Below are 14,574 nucleotides of genomic sequence, written 5' to 3'. Positions count from 1 at the left end.
CAAAATAGAATTTCTGTATTCTAGCACACAACTCACTCCTACAGAAACTCTTTCTGTTTCTGGTTCATTATCTGCTTTTTAAGTAAATCAACATGAAATGAGGGATTGACAATTAAATATGCAAATTAATGTTGGGAATTTTGATACATGCAGAAATGTCCTCTTGTCTGAATGAACTGTCTTTGAACTTCAAATCAATACTACTCATGGATTGCAATGTTTCTTTAATCAAAATACTGAAAAACTATGTGAATAAAAATCAAAAGTAGGCAAAGTAGAAATCACACATTTTAAAGTATGAAGAAGAGTAATAGCATCTTCTCTAAATCTAATGTCTGCATTTGTGTTATGGGATTTAATTACGGTAATTATTTTTGAAAGATATGTTACATTAATTATCCAAACAAAAATTCCAACTTTTTCTCTCCCTCAAAAATAAAAACTGTCCTCCTTGCACATTATTCCCAAACTTTAAGAATAAACAAAATGTAGATTCATTTTTATTTATGTTTTCACTATGATATTTTCTAAGATACTAAAAGGTTAGTTGGGAGTGACGTAGTCTACGAAGTAAGTTTATGCATTAAATTCTATCTTAATACACATAATAAGATGTTTTATTTCTAGGTGGGTGTTGTAGTCTGTACAATTCAAATAAGTGGGTCCTTTCATATTTACTTTATTTAAAACACAAATCACATGTGCTTACTCAACTCTATCTTAATATATTTTTGCTTTGTTACATTTGAAAAATAACCCCTATAAACTTACACTTAATAAAGCATGAGAATGATCACACAATCAATACCAGTTTTATGAAACCTGGAATACTGCACCCTAGCATCTGCTCACACATGTCAACAGGCAAGGAAGCCACTGCCGGTATCTTGATGTCAATTTTCAGGCCCCGGACCAAAGTAGAAAATAGCAAGTGTTCTTTTAAATGCCTCAAACAGCATCATCATCTTGATAAGTTAAAAACTTCACGCAACCATTCTAAACCAGGGTCCCCCACCCTCACCAATCAGATAATCTCCCCATAAATGGATAACTCAGTATACACACATCTAAATCATATTGAGTGAAACTTAATAAAGATATCAGCAGTTGAGGTTCAAATCCACAGAGCGTAAATTCACAAAAGGTATTTTTCTCAAAAGAAAATTTAAGACAATTGAAAATAGGGGATTAGAATGTAAATACTGTATTTTCCTTACTGTGGTGTGATAGTACCCTTCCCAAGCCCTCCCTCATCCCACTAACACAAAGTCACAGTGAAAGGATGAAAGGAAGCAAAAGGGGTAATACAGTACCCATAATAAAGGGCTGAGGGGCGGAACCAGCGCTCCACCCCATCCAAGTTGGAGCAAGATTATCCTATATAAAATAGAAATATATAGTTTGTTATTAGTTAGAAATCTGATATGACAGAACATTTGGTGTTACTTTTTGTATATGATGCTCTCTGTCTGTTTACCTATCAATCAAGGCTTGAGTTCTTTTGAAAAAGAAGGTATTTAAGATTTCCTAGACAAGGAAATTAAAAATACAAAATTTATTTTACTTAAGTTATCCATGACATCAATTCACTCAGTTCAATTTTACAAGTTGAAAATTTGGACTGGAAATTTGAAATACAATAAATGTTTCAAAGCTGTCAGCCAGAAATGTGCATAGAACATGCAAAACATAAAGGGCAGAGTGATGATAATTTATTTCTTACTTTCTAACTTCTTATCAAGCACTGTACAACATGCTTTATTTGGTAATGTTGCACTAAAGCACATGCTTTGAAGAAGTGACAAAACAAAAATAAAATGAGCCTGATTTACGCTTTCACATAGCTATTGTGATTTTATGCTGCTAGGGAAAAGAATAAAATGAGAGTTTCTGAATATATTCAAAGCTAACTTCCCAATTATAATCATCATTATTATTTCCATCCTCACCATCATCCATGATTATATTGTTTACAAAGTCAAAAATTCCAAATACCAGAAACAAAGAAACAAAAATAGAATCAATAATCAGGTTATTTTGTCTCTACAATGCCAAATACATGTTGAAATCATCAGCCATTTTAGGGTTGTATATATGCTGTCATTAAGAGGCAAGGACCATATTCATAAATCTGACAATTTAAACGATTAGTTCATCTCCTATCAGCATCTATAAGGATTTTGTTTTGAAAACTCCAAGTTTCAAAAATTAGCCTCTCCTTATAATATAAAAAGCATTATTGATCAAAATTATAGATAAGGTTATTTCTGTAAAAATTAAAGGCCCACAGGGTCAATACTGTTATGGAACTAAGGTGTTAAATATGAAAATATCTGGTCATTTGACTCATGGATTTAATAAACTTCCAAAAGGTCAAATTTGAAATAATTACAACAGCTCCAAATGTTTAGCATTGTTCAGATTTCGAAAACTTTTCGAACGTATTACTTTGATTCAGCAGAATCAATCAAATGTTTTCAAAAAAAATCAAAAAATGTTTAAGTAGAACGTATAAAAATTATATTTTTCTCCAGAACTGAAACTACCAGTCTAAAACAAAAGTGACATTTTAATTGGAAAATAAACTTAATTTTCACATATCCTGAAGAGAATTTCCAATAACATTTTAGTAAGCTTTGAGGATCTCTGTGAGAAATAAAATAAGACCATATTATATTGTGCTAAATTGTTTCTAGTGAGTAAACATTTTTTATATATGTTAGGGAAATTGCAGAAGTCTTCAATTGAAGATTTCATAAGATAGTCTTATGTTCTTAAAAGGTGACATTTATAATAAATTTTATTTTAGAAGAACACATAAGGCTATCAACAAACTAGAAAATGCAAATGCAAGTCTGCAATACAGCTTTGTTTCTATAAACATAACGAAATCTTAGGCAGCAAAAGAGCAATGATTTTTCTGTTGGAATCACACTTAGTTCAGCAGCTTTGTTTTAGTAAAAGGAAATTTGATTAAAACAAAGAAACTAAATTTTTATGTTATACATCTTATAGATTAATGCTTCATATTTTTAAAAAGGCATGGAAAATAACAAGTCAATAATGACAAATTTTTTAACGTGTTATGAATCATAGGGAATGCTGTAATATTTCCTTAAAAGGAGTAATATAAAATTTTCTGTGACTCATATAAATGATAGTTAAGTTATGGTTAATTTATGAATCATCTATGGTAATGGGTCAAAATTATATTTTCTATTATGTTATAAAAGTTTAAATTCATTTTCATGAAAAATTGTGTAGATTTATATATAATCTTTAAGGTGATACTGCTATTTATATAAATTAAGAAGATTAATGTAGTTATAAATTGAAGCTATATTAACATAACAAAAAACTTTTAAAATTCAGTTAATATTTAATATCTACCCTTGAATACATTCAAATAACGCAAACTTTGGCATTGTACAGACACAATTTTGACAATTAAAAATTTTTTTCCTTTACACTTACATTTAGGCACATGTATGATTCATATTGTTTTCAATAAAACTCATTAAGTACAGCTTAGACCATCACAAATGAGAAGCACATGATGTAGAATTCACTTTAGTTGATTATTATCATCATCATTACACATAGTACTTTAATAGCGCATCTGTTTTTTTTGTGTACAGGTTTGTAAGGAAACTCCCAAAATGGATTAGGAAATAAAGTCATTTTAATGAGCACGGCAGATAAATGATATTATATCATTTCAAGGGAGGCCTAAGTTCTCTTGCATATCACCTAGAAGTAAATATGCAACAGATAAAAGGAAAAAGTAGCAATTTGCAAGGATTTGCCATTCCTTTTGCATGCATGAGTTTTCCTTTTTTAAATTTACTTTAATAATTTTGGCTCTACACAATACTTCAGGTTCTTTCATTTTCCTTACCCTCATCCCTTCAAAACGTGATAAGGCTCTTAGAGGTCTCAGAGCTCTTAGTGTCCTGAGAGATTTGATGGCGCCAAGTTCTGAGTAACCCAAGGCATTTGCTGTTAAACTGACCAATGAAACCTGCACACACACAAAAGTAAATAAATAGAATCATTGTCATTCAATTTGTAGTTACTATGTAATACAATAATTACAATTAAAAATAATTTATTTTATTGAAGTATAGTTATTTACAACATTGTGGTAATTACAATTTTTGTTTATAATTCCTCAGAAGATGAGTGGCGACATATTTTCAGTAAACCTTTAAAAATTTTAAAGAAATATTTTTAGTTGCATGCAAAGAAAGTAGCTTTCATGATGTTAATTAAAAACTAGTTGAATAAAAAAATTAAATGTCATGTGATTTAGTAATTACTCAGTTAGTTAGAAAACCTAAATAAAAATTGATTTTAAAAAGGAAGAAGTCCAGGTATAGGAAAATGTCATTATTATTCTTCCTTTATTTTATTAAGTTGCTGCTGAATTTAGGGCTTTGCCAATGGTTACTAATAAAATATAAAAACTGCTATTGTACCAGAAAAAGCAAGAAATATCTATCCTGTGTTGGTATTTTCAACTAATTATAATTGATACCCACAGAAATTAATGCGCTGTCGTATTAATTTTGAGGTTGATTTTTTGAAGAGGAATTTTTGTTGTCTTGCTAATACTTTGTGTTTTCACTTATCTAAAGTTTATTCCTATGTAAATAATGTAACTTAAAAGTAATTCCATCATGAAACTTACTCAAAATTTTTATACTAATCTAGACCTTCTGCCATGGTACTTGGCCCAAAATCGCCAGTCAATAAATGTTTACCAAATAAAGAAATAAATAAACTAACTTCATCTGCATGAAATATGCAACTAAAACTAAGAAATAAAAATTTTAGATCTGTAATTCTCTAAATAAAGACCAAAACTCTGTATCCAGAGTTAGAATTTCTTTGGTTTGAGAATAGCTGGTATTGGATAGTTCCAAATACACTGGATACTATTTTTGCAAAATTTTCTATGTTTAAGTGTATTAAGTTGGTTTATGTTTAATATGCTTTTTAGTTTACTTGAGATGTGCTATAATTCCTTTTGTCTTTTTTTAGAGTGTTATGCTGATCCTTATGAAGTAATTAAAATAGAACCGTGAAAAATAAAAGTATTATTATTGCAAAACTATAAAATTCCCTTCAGAATTATTTTCCTAAAATATTTCGGAAATGGCTATTAAAAACCAAACTCGTAATAATAAATAAAATCATCATTCTTCCACTAAAAAATTCAGACATGGAATAAGCATAAAAGAGAAAAGCAAAGCTCAGGAATTTTCAAAAGGATTAAATTATATTTAGATTTAAAGCCTAGTGTGAAAAATTATGAGCAGTTGAAATATGATATAACTTCTAATGCTTGAAATCTCAAATATTAGAAACTTTCTCTTTGTGACATGCTGAAGCAATTATTCTTTTGAGGTTTCTTTCTTTTTTTATTGAGGTATATTTGATTTACAATATTATATTAGTTTTAGCTGTACAACACAGTAGTTCAAAATTTTTATAGATTATACTCCATTTAAAGTTATTATAAATATTGGCTATATTCCCTGTGCTGTATAATACATCCCTGTAGCTTATTTATTTCATACATAGTAGTTTGTACCTTTTAATCCCCTACCCCTATTGTGCCCCTCCCCCATTCCCTCTCCCCACTGATAACCACTAGTTTGTTCTCTATATCTGTGAGTCTGTTTCTGTTTTGTTATATTGACTAGTTTGCTTTACTCTTAGATTCCACGTATAAGTGATAACATACAGTATTTGTCTTTTCCTGTCTGACTTATTTCAGGTCCATCTGTGTTGTTGCATATGGGAAAATTTCTTTTCTATGGCTGAGTAGCATTCTATTGTGTGTATATATATATATATATATATATATATATATATATATATATACACACATATCTATCATATCTTCTTTACCCATTCATCTGTTGTTTTGTTTTGTTTTTTTACAGAAGCTGTTGCGGGTAGGAGTTTATTAATTAATTAATTAATTTTTTTTGCTGTGTTGCATCTTCGTTTCTGTGCGAGGGCTTTCTCTAGTTGTGGCAAGCGGGGGCCACTCTTCATCGCAGTGTGCAGGCCTCTCACTATCGCGGCCTCTCTTGTTGCGGAGCACAACCTCCAGACGCGCAGGCTCAGTATTTGTGGCTCACCGTCGAGTTGCTCTGCGGCATGTGGGATCCTCCCAGACCAGGGCTCGAACCCGTGTCCCCTGCATTAGCAGGCAGATTCTCAACCACTGAGCCACTAGGGAAGCCCCTATTCATCTGCTGATGGACACTTAGGTTGCTTCCATATCTTTATATTATTATAAATAATACTGCTGTGAACATTGGGGTGCATGTACCTTTTCAAGTTAGTGTTTTCACTTTCTCCGGATATATATCCAGGAGTGGAATTTCTGGATCATATGATAATTCTATTTTTAGCTTTTTTAGAAACCTCCATACTGTTTTTCATAGTGGCTGCACCAATTTATATTCCCACCAACAGTGTACAAGGGTTCCCTTTTCTCTACATCCTCGCCAATATTTGTTATTTGTGGTCTTTTTGAAGACAGCCATTCTGAAAGGTGTGAGGTGATACCTCATTGTGGTTTTGATTTGCATTTCCCTGATGATTAGCAACGTTGAGCATATTTTCATGTGCCTATTGGCCATCTGCATTTTCTCCTTGGAACAATTTCTATTCAGTTCTGCCCATTTTTAATTTAGCTGCTTGTTTGGTTTGATGCTGAGTTGTATGAGCTGTTTGTATATGTTGGATGTGAACCCCTTATCACTCTTTTGAGGCTTTTTTCAATTCACTCATTTCATAGTAACACTGTTAAGCTTTTCAAATAGCTCTGGGTTTGCCTTTTTTCAGAATTAAAGAGATATGATGTATATGCATGACCCTTAGTTCTAGAAATACTTTCCATAAGAAATCTGCATAGTTCTGCTGGATTATCATCTTTGGGTAATAAAACTGTGGCCTATGAAGTTTGTAATATTTTGAACACACTTTTCTAAAACTGAAATTATGCCAAACTTAAAACATATAACATGATGTTTACCTTTAACAAATCTCAAAGGCAGCCACTTGTTTTGGGTAGATGAAATATTAATCATTAGGTTTACAAACTCTGTGAAGGGCTGTTGGTACATTATGGGCTTGCTGCAAATCTACAGTTACACTGGGGAAACTCCTTATCACAGAATGAAGTAGAGTTTTTCACTACACCCCGTACATCTTACTTCCTATAATGGAGTTATAATCTATATAATCTACTCTTTAAACATATCCTTTAAAAACTTTGAGAAGATGAAAAAGAATTTTTAAAAATTGACATTAGCTTCCACCATCATCAGTGTTTATTGAATGTCTTTAACTCTGTATGCACTAATATCATCATTTTACAGAGTCAAAAGCCAAGTAAGTTACTCAGTGGCACACAACCAATCAGTGGTGGGGCTGGGATTCAAGCTCAATTCTGTCTGATTCACAACGTAAGTAATTTAAACAACATACCCTATTTCACCACTCTCCCTACAAAGTTCTGATACGTTTTTTCCCAGCTTTTTATTCTAGATAACCACCACAAATCCCATCCCCCCATGCTAAATCAGTATTAAATTAGCTTATTTCTTACAAAAACTATACTATTATTCAGTGAATTAGTTTAGTGTCTACTAAGTAGCATATCCTGTCAGCATAACAGAGTGATCAAAGATTCACTATTTTAGAATTAGTTTATAGATAAAACAAATTACCTTGAATGGAAGATAAAGATAGGAGGATACTTACATCAACAATTAAGAAGTCTAGCCAACACCAGGCATTGGTGAAATATGTCTGATAGCCATATGCCACCCATTTTAGAAGCATTTCCAGAATGAAAATGTAAGTGAAAACCTTATCAGCATATTCCAACATTGTCTTGATCGTCTTTCGCTGATCAATATATATATCCTCAAATGCCTATAAAGAAAAGTTATGCATTTTAGCTTTCTGAAACTATTATACTATTACAACTATTATGAGCTAGTTTTTCTGACCACATATAAATATCTTTTCCTGCTTTTATATATATGACACTTCATTGGAATAGGAGGGTAGAGGAAGAGTAGCTATCGCTGTCTTTTCTTTATCTCAAAGATCTTTTAATGAATCAGGAGAAAAGTTATGCTCTCTATTGATATAACTGGAAGGAAGAAGTAAAAGCGTAACTCTAATGAATTAGTTTGACTTGTTCAGGAAATAGTTCTTGATGTCACATCTTGATGCTGCTACCCTAACTTGAAGTTATTTATTCCTTTTGTTTCATATCTTTTGCTTCCTCCTGTTGGCTTTTTTAATTTTTATTTTTTGCCATAGAAAGGAGGTTGAAGAAATAAAAAGTGAAGGCTTATATTTTTCATAAAGCAGAAATTGTAATTGATCATCACATTGCCTAATTTTACTATACAGTTGAGTTCATTTGTTCCCTTTGTCCCCTTCATTTTGTTGATAGTTTATATTTCTCAGCAAAGATATGGTGTGACAAGGATGGTAAGATGAATTTACTTCTCATTTAGACTCTAATATCTATTCTTCTTCTAATATGAACCTCACTTGATATTTTATATCTAAGCATATATTCATTTAAATGGTGAAAAACTATTTCTTGTCTAAAGTGCCATGTAGATAAAATTTATTTCATCAGAGAGATATGCAGAAAAATATAGGCCTGTGTTAGAATTATACACTTCTAAGTTAAAGAAACCTAAGTAATTGCATTTCAATCAGGCAAGTTTTATCATCTTTCCATCCTTTATCTATCTATCTATCAACCTATCTATCTATCTATCTACATCTATCTTATGGCTTAAGTAGTCTATTTGTGTCAGCATTTTCCTAAAATGCTATCTATATGCTATACTTTATATTTTTGTAAATGATTTTCATATAAATTGATTCTGATGAACACTTTTATATGGAGAGAAACCAGTCCTTAAATAATCCCTTAGGCACACTGTCCAATATTTATTTTTACTAATATCCATTGTTCTCTGAGTAGCATAAGAACAGTGGACCCAATTCAAAATGGACAGAGAAGTGGTTCCTAAGGACTTTTTGACTGTCCATAAAGAGATAATAATAATATCATTCATAAACAAAATTCATCAGAACTTAGAAGTTATAGATACCCAATCACAGGACTTTACTGTAGTTGCCATGCTTACTTTCTTGTTAAAATATGAGTAATTAAATACTCATGTTCTTTGGTTATAATGAATAAACTAGAGGGACAAATTTGGGGGGTTACTTAATAATAAGCAAAAATTAATAAATAGCTTGTGAGAAGTATATGTATACATAATAAAAGTAAGTCCAGAACTGCATAGTTATACATTGTATATAGTCTGTAAGAATGAAGTGGGGTAATTAAAGATGCACTGGAGATGGGTAGAAGGGTGGGTGGGTGGGTATATGGGTGGATGGGTGTATGTATGGATGGATATAGCGATACACATATGTTTAAGGAAGAAGTCATAAATGGAGATAACAGTTTGGGGGCTATCAAACAGAGGTGATGGCTGATTCCACAGAAATGGATGTAGAATGAGGGTTCAGGAAAAATAATGCATTGGATAATAAAACAATGCTACTGAAAGGATTAATAAGTCATTAGTATTAGGTGATTCTAAGACTTGGCATTATAGCATGTTTGCTTAATATTCACTCACCAGAGCACCACTACTAAGGAGAATCATGAAAACAATGAAGGTCTCAAACCAGTTATGTTCAACTATTCGGAAACACGTTCTTCTCAGGTTCCACCATTGTTTTCCTCTCCCTTCCTCCACACTAATTTGACAACATTTGAATCTTTGTACACAGCCTGCAAGTATAATGTTCAAACAGGAGTAGGTAAATAACTTCTGCTGCTTCAATGATACCCTTTGGCGTGTCCTGGATTCATCTTCTCATTGCTACTGCCATCTCTATCTTGCTAGGATAACTCTCTAAGCCTGGAGTAGTAAGAGCACATCTATTAGCAGAGTGAAGTTGTGAAAGTTATTCAGCCTCTTTAAACGGTTCCCTGGATAATACCTGTTTTTTCTGACCCAACTGCTATTGTCCAAGAAAGAACGTTGTAAAGTACAAGTACATGTTAAGTAGCTTTGCCTTGTACTATATCATCCTATTGCACTTTGTTGAAGTCACTCTAGGAAAGGACTTCAAAGTGAAATTAATAATAAGCAGAAAACGTCCCTTTTAAAGAGGATGCAGAGTAATAATATAGTTCTTACCCAACAATGCTGTTTATTACTGTTTAGGTTCTCTTGTGGTGCTCCTAGAAGAGCTTATAGAATTTTCAAGATTAATTTAGTCCACTAAAATGTGATTTGACTAGTCCTGCTTTGATTTGGTGTTGCCTTCCCTATACTGCTTTCACTCACTCTAACAAGAATTAAATCAACAGGAACCATAATGGAAAAGAATATAAAAAAGAATGTACATATATAAAGCTGAATCACTTTGTTGTACAGCAGAAATTAACACAACATTGTAAATCAACTATACTCCAATAAAAAATAAAATTAAAAAAATAATTAAATCAAGAGAAATTTGTGAGCACCTTTGTAATCACCATAGAGGATATTAAAAAAAAAGAAAAAGAGAAAAAATGTAAAAAGGTACAGAACGTGGACTTGCCCCCAGGAAACCTACAATCTGGTTTTTAAGAACAGATATAAACAAAAGAACCCTGCCTCAAGTCAAAAAAAAAATCAGGTATGCTTGAAGAAAAGGGAGAAAGGAGGGGAAGGGAAAGAAGGGAAGGAAGGAAGAAAGCCAGTAAAGATATATATAACAGTTCAAATGAGAAAGAGAAGAACCCTCATAAGATAATACATGATTAGTTATCAGGTGAATTAAAGAATATCTTTATTTATAGCTGTTCAGAGGAATAAGAAGTTTTTTCCACCATGGTCGGATGAAGGTAGTTCTGAGGACTTTGAGTGATGTGTATAATTTATACAGGAAAAGAGGGAGAAAATATATATCAGGCCTATGAGGAAAAAAATCACAAAATAGAGAATATGCAAATATATTCATACCTTCAAAACTCAAATTCCCAAGAAACTCAGACCATGGGAAATACTAATCATGGAGAAAACAAAGCTCTTAGACTTATTGTCCATATTGTGCCAGGCTAAACTAGATACTGTGCAGGGATCAGGTATTGGGCAGTGCTTATTTCCTGTTTCACTCAGCAAGCATTGGAAAGTAATGATTTTGTTAAAAAAATACATCTGAGCATTTGCAACTCATTTGACTTTAATAGCTAAAAAATTACTTCTAAAGTAACTTTTGTGTATGAGAATTTTTACTAGTGTTTAAGATGCCAACTTATTGCGAAATCACCATTTTATTTGAAATATTATAAATTAGTCATTAGTTTTGATTACATTAAAATATCTTTTCTCCATGTTCATGGTCTCTTACACATAATGGGCAGATATAACCAAAACATAACATGAGATTTTAAATCTGTTGGCATATAAGAGGTAATTGAAATAGATTGACTACAAAGTTCTATTCTGAGTGGTCCATTTTGGGTGATCAACAGCTAAAAAAAAATGCACTCTATAAAGGGAAGATTAACATGAAGATCATGTTCTTTACCTTCAGTGAAACAGGCTTCAGGTTCAAGGGTTTCCTCAGGTTCCACTACAGGCTGTTCCTCGGCAGGTGCTCCAATGTCTACAGTGCTGCCTTCGGATGAGCTACTGCTTTCATTAAGTTTCTGAGCATGAGATGGACATAAAAAGTAAATCCCTTTTATTTTGGTACCTAAGAAATAGCCTAGCAAGGAAGGATTAGTACAATGAACTGATTCTGGATTCTCCTTGAAATGAAGAGATTTTAAGATTAAAAAGAAAGAATGAATAAGAAGGGGAAATAAGGAAATCATCTATGGTAACTCCTTTACCATAATTTGCAATGTATGAAGTCAGACTGCTATGTTATGAAGTTTCAAACGGCCATCAAAAACATGTACTAAGCAAACCACTGTCCTATGAATTAGAGAAGCCCCAGAGGGAGGGGTGGGAGAGGGGAAGTTAGTGATAATCATTATCACTTTACAAATGATAAAATTAAGGTTTAGACAGGTTAAGTAACTTGTCTAATGTCATATAACCAACAAGTGAGAAAGCCGAGATTTGAGAGAATTGTTGCTGAGCCCAAAGCCCATGCTCTGACTTCTGTGCAACCACCCTGTTTCTGAAATAAAAGAAACAGTGTATTCACATGCTTATAATTCTTCCATTAATTTAAAAGCGGAAATAATCCATAGAAAAACTATCAAGATGAGTCTAACAGATGAAGAGAATCTACCATTCAATCTTGAAGTGAAACACAAAAACAAAGGCACCTTGTTTACAACATAAACCAATAATGGAATTTTACATAATACATATATTCAGTGTCTTCATGAAAATTAATTCATCAGATGCAAAAAACTAACTTTTGGATATGTGTAGACATGAGTTCTATTTAATCTTTGTTTACAGTAATCATGCCAAACGAATTATATACTTGTTATAAAGCAAATGTCATAATAGTAACTTAAGCACAAGCAATAATAAAACATTTTGGTATAATATTGCTTTAACTCACAGAGAAATTTTTTTTTAAATACTGCTTGAAAAGTCTTTAAAATTTCTGAACAAATCCAGCTTTTGCTTATCACAGTTCTTCACACATAGTGCTAGATATCAGGCTCCTTATCAAACTTTGTATCCATTACTAAATATTACTGATAACCCAGATTTCAGTTTTCAGTTAGCAACTGAGTACTGATGTGAACCTAAAATAATATAAAATTAATTTATGTCTACTTATTGCCTCCCTAAATATCCTCCCCTGATGTGGCTTGCCTAGATGATGATAAAATAAATTGATACCTTTTTTTATGTATAGTTACTCCAGGTCTTACTGGGTCAGACTTTCTCCAGATGAGAGCTGTTGCCAATATATCCAACTTTATTCTTAAGAATATTCCTTAAAATTATCTATTCTTGTCTTATAAACCAACTTTGTAATATGTTACCAGTTACTCTACTTCTAAGCATATTTTCCCTTTAATGCATACAGTTGGGAATCAATCTACATTTTAGAAATTTTAAAAGGATATAAAAGATGATTAAATGCCCATTATTAGCACTCAGTTGGAAGATGTGCTCCTGGAAAGTTCCCAGGTATAGACAAGTGATCCTCTAGATGTTTACAAATTAATTTCCAAACACATTTTAAGCAATGTAATTATATTCCACGATCTGCCTGGACTATGGCAGGAAAGTAGAAGTGTGCCTAGTGTCACTTAAATTCAGCATGCTCTTCATTAAAGATGTCTTTTTTTTCTTTTCTTCTATCCTAAACCTACTTTTTAAACCAAGTTCCTGATTCCGATTCTTTGCAATATCATTCTTTCAGCACCTAGACTCAAACCTCCTTGTCTTATTTATTTCAAATATTGACAGTAAAGTCATTTAATTCTACCCTTGAAATAACTCTTCTCTCAGTTTCATCTTCCAAATTCTTATGAACTCTCTGTTGACTACTGTCACTTTTTTTTGGACAGCTATAAATAATAAGTTCATCCTTATTCTCGCCTCACCTAATTCTAGACCTTTGTGGAACACAAAGCCTGAATTATGCTACATGCCCAATAAATAAATATCTGTTTCAGATATTACTACCAAATGAAATTTCTGTCTCCAACTTAGCTTTCTAACCAAATTTCCCAAATCTATCTTTCACAGAAGCTGTCCTTTAGTTAAGGTGAACTTCTTAATGTTCTCTGGCTTTTGCTTATAGTGGCTTTTGCCCATCATTGTGGAAGAAGAATAATTACGCTCTCATCTTCAACACTTTATTGGCACAATTCTTTCGGCACGTACTTCTTTTTATTTAGCCCACCTCCATACTAACTGACTTACCAAGCTAACGATGCTTGGCATTTTCTCTGTAGAACACAATGACTGATGCCAGTGGTGTGCTGATATTTTCTCAGGAGGTGGGCTACACTCTAGTACACCTGTACATCTCTTCTTCCACCTGGTGAGTTGTGTACTTATCAAAAATAAGTTATGTTTGTGTTCAAATCAACCTGTACTATTGTAAATTAATGTAATTACAGAATTTACTCTTGCATAATTTGATAAAATGAGTTTGAAAACAAAGTTATTTATTGTATTCATAAAAACTAAGTTGAAATCATTGCATAAACTAAATAAAGACAAATCTCTCATACATATACAAACACATTAAAAAAACTTATTGTAAAATTAGGTGTGAATAATTATTTTTAAAAGGGGGTATTGGGACTTCCCTCGTGGTCTAGTGGGGGGCACAGGTTCAATCCCTGGTTGGGGAGCTAAGATCCCGCATGCCATGGGCGTGGCCAAAAAATGGGGGGGTGTATCTGGGATATAAATTTCTGGAAGGATGCTAAATTCAGGTTGCCTTATAAGGTTCTTTAAAATCTTTGTCCTCTTTGAAAAACCTAAACTGGACTAATAGATGATGAATTACAGGTGTGGC

At 32.4% G+C, this 14,574-nt stretch overlaps 1 protein-coding gene across 1 annotated transcript in view; it reads right to left on the bottom strand.

Moving 5' to 3' along the window:
• Positions 1-14,574, bottom strand: part of LOC309825378 (sodium channel protein type 1 subunit alpha) — a gene marked incomplete at both ends in the record, with an annotated part of 93,855 nt that overhangs the window by 16,297 nt on the left and 62,984 nt on the right. The window contains 4 exons of the mRNA XM_082658920.1: positions 3,899-4,021; positions 7,786-7,959; positions 9,708-9,862; positions 11,653-11,773. Of these exons, the coding sequence (XP_082515046.1) occupies positions 3,899-4,021; positions 7,786-7,959; positions 9,708-9,862; positions 11,653-11,773 (573 nt within the window). The remainder of the gene's footprint in view (positions 1-3,898; positions 4,022-7,785; positions 7,960-9,707; positions 9,863-11,652; positions 11,774-14,574) is intronic.

The sequence above is a fragment of the Grampus griseus genome (genome assembly GCF_964374135.1).
Source record: "Grampus griseus genome assembly, chromosome: 7".
Classification (NCBI taxonomy): Eukaryota; Metazoa; Chordata; class Mammalia; order Artiodactyla; family Delphinidae; genus Grampus; species Grampus griseus.
The sequence above is the reverse complement of the archived record's forward strand: the minus strand, read 5'-3'. Positions and strand labels throughout refer to the sequence as shown.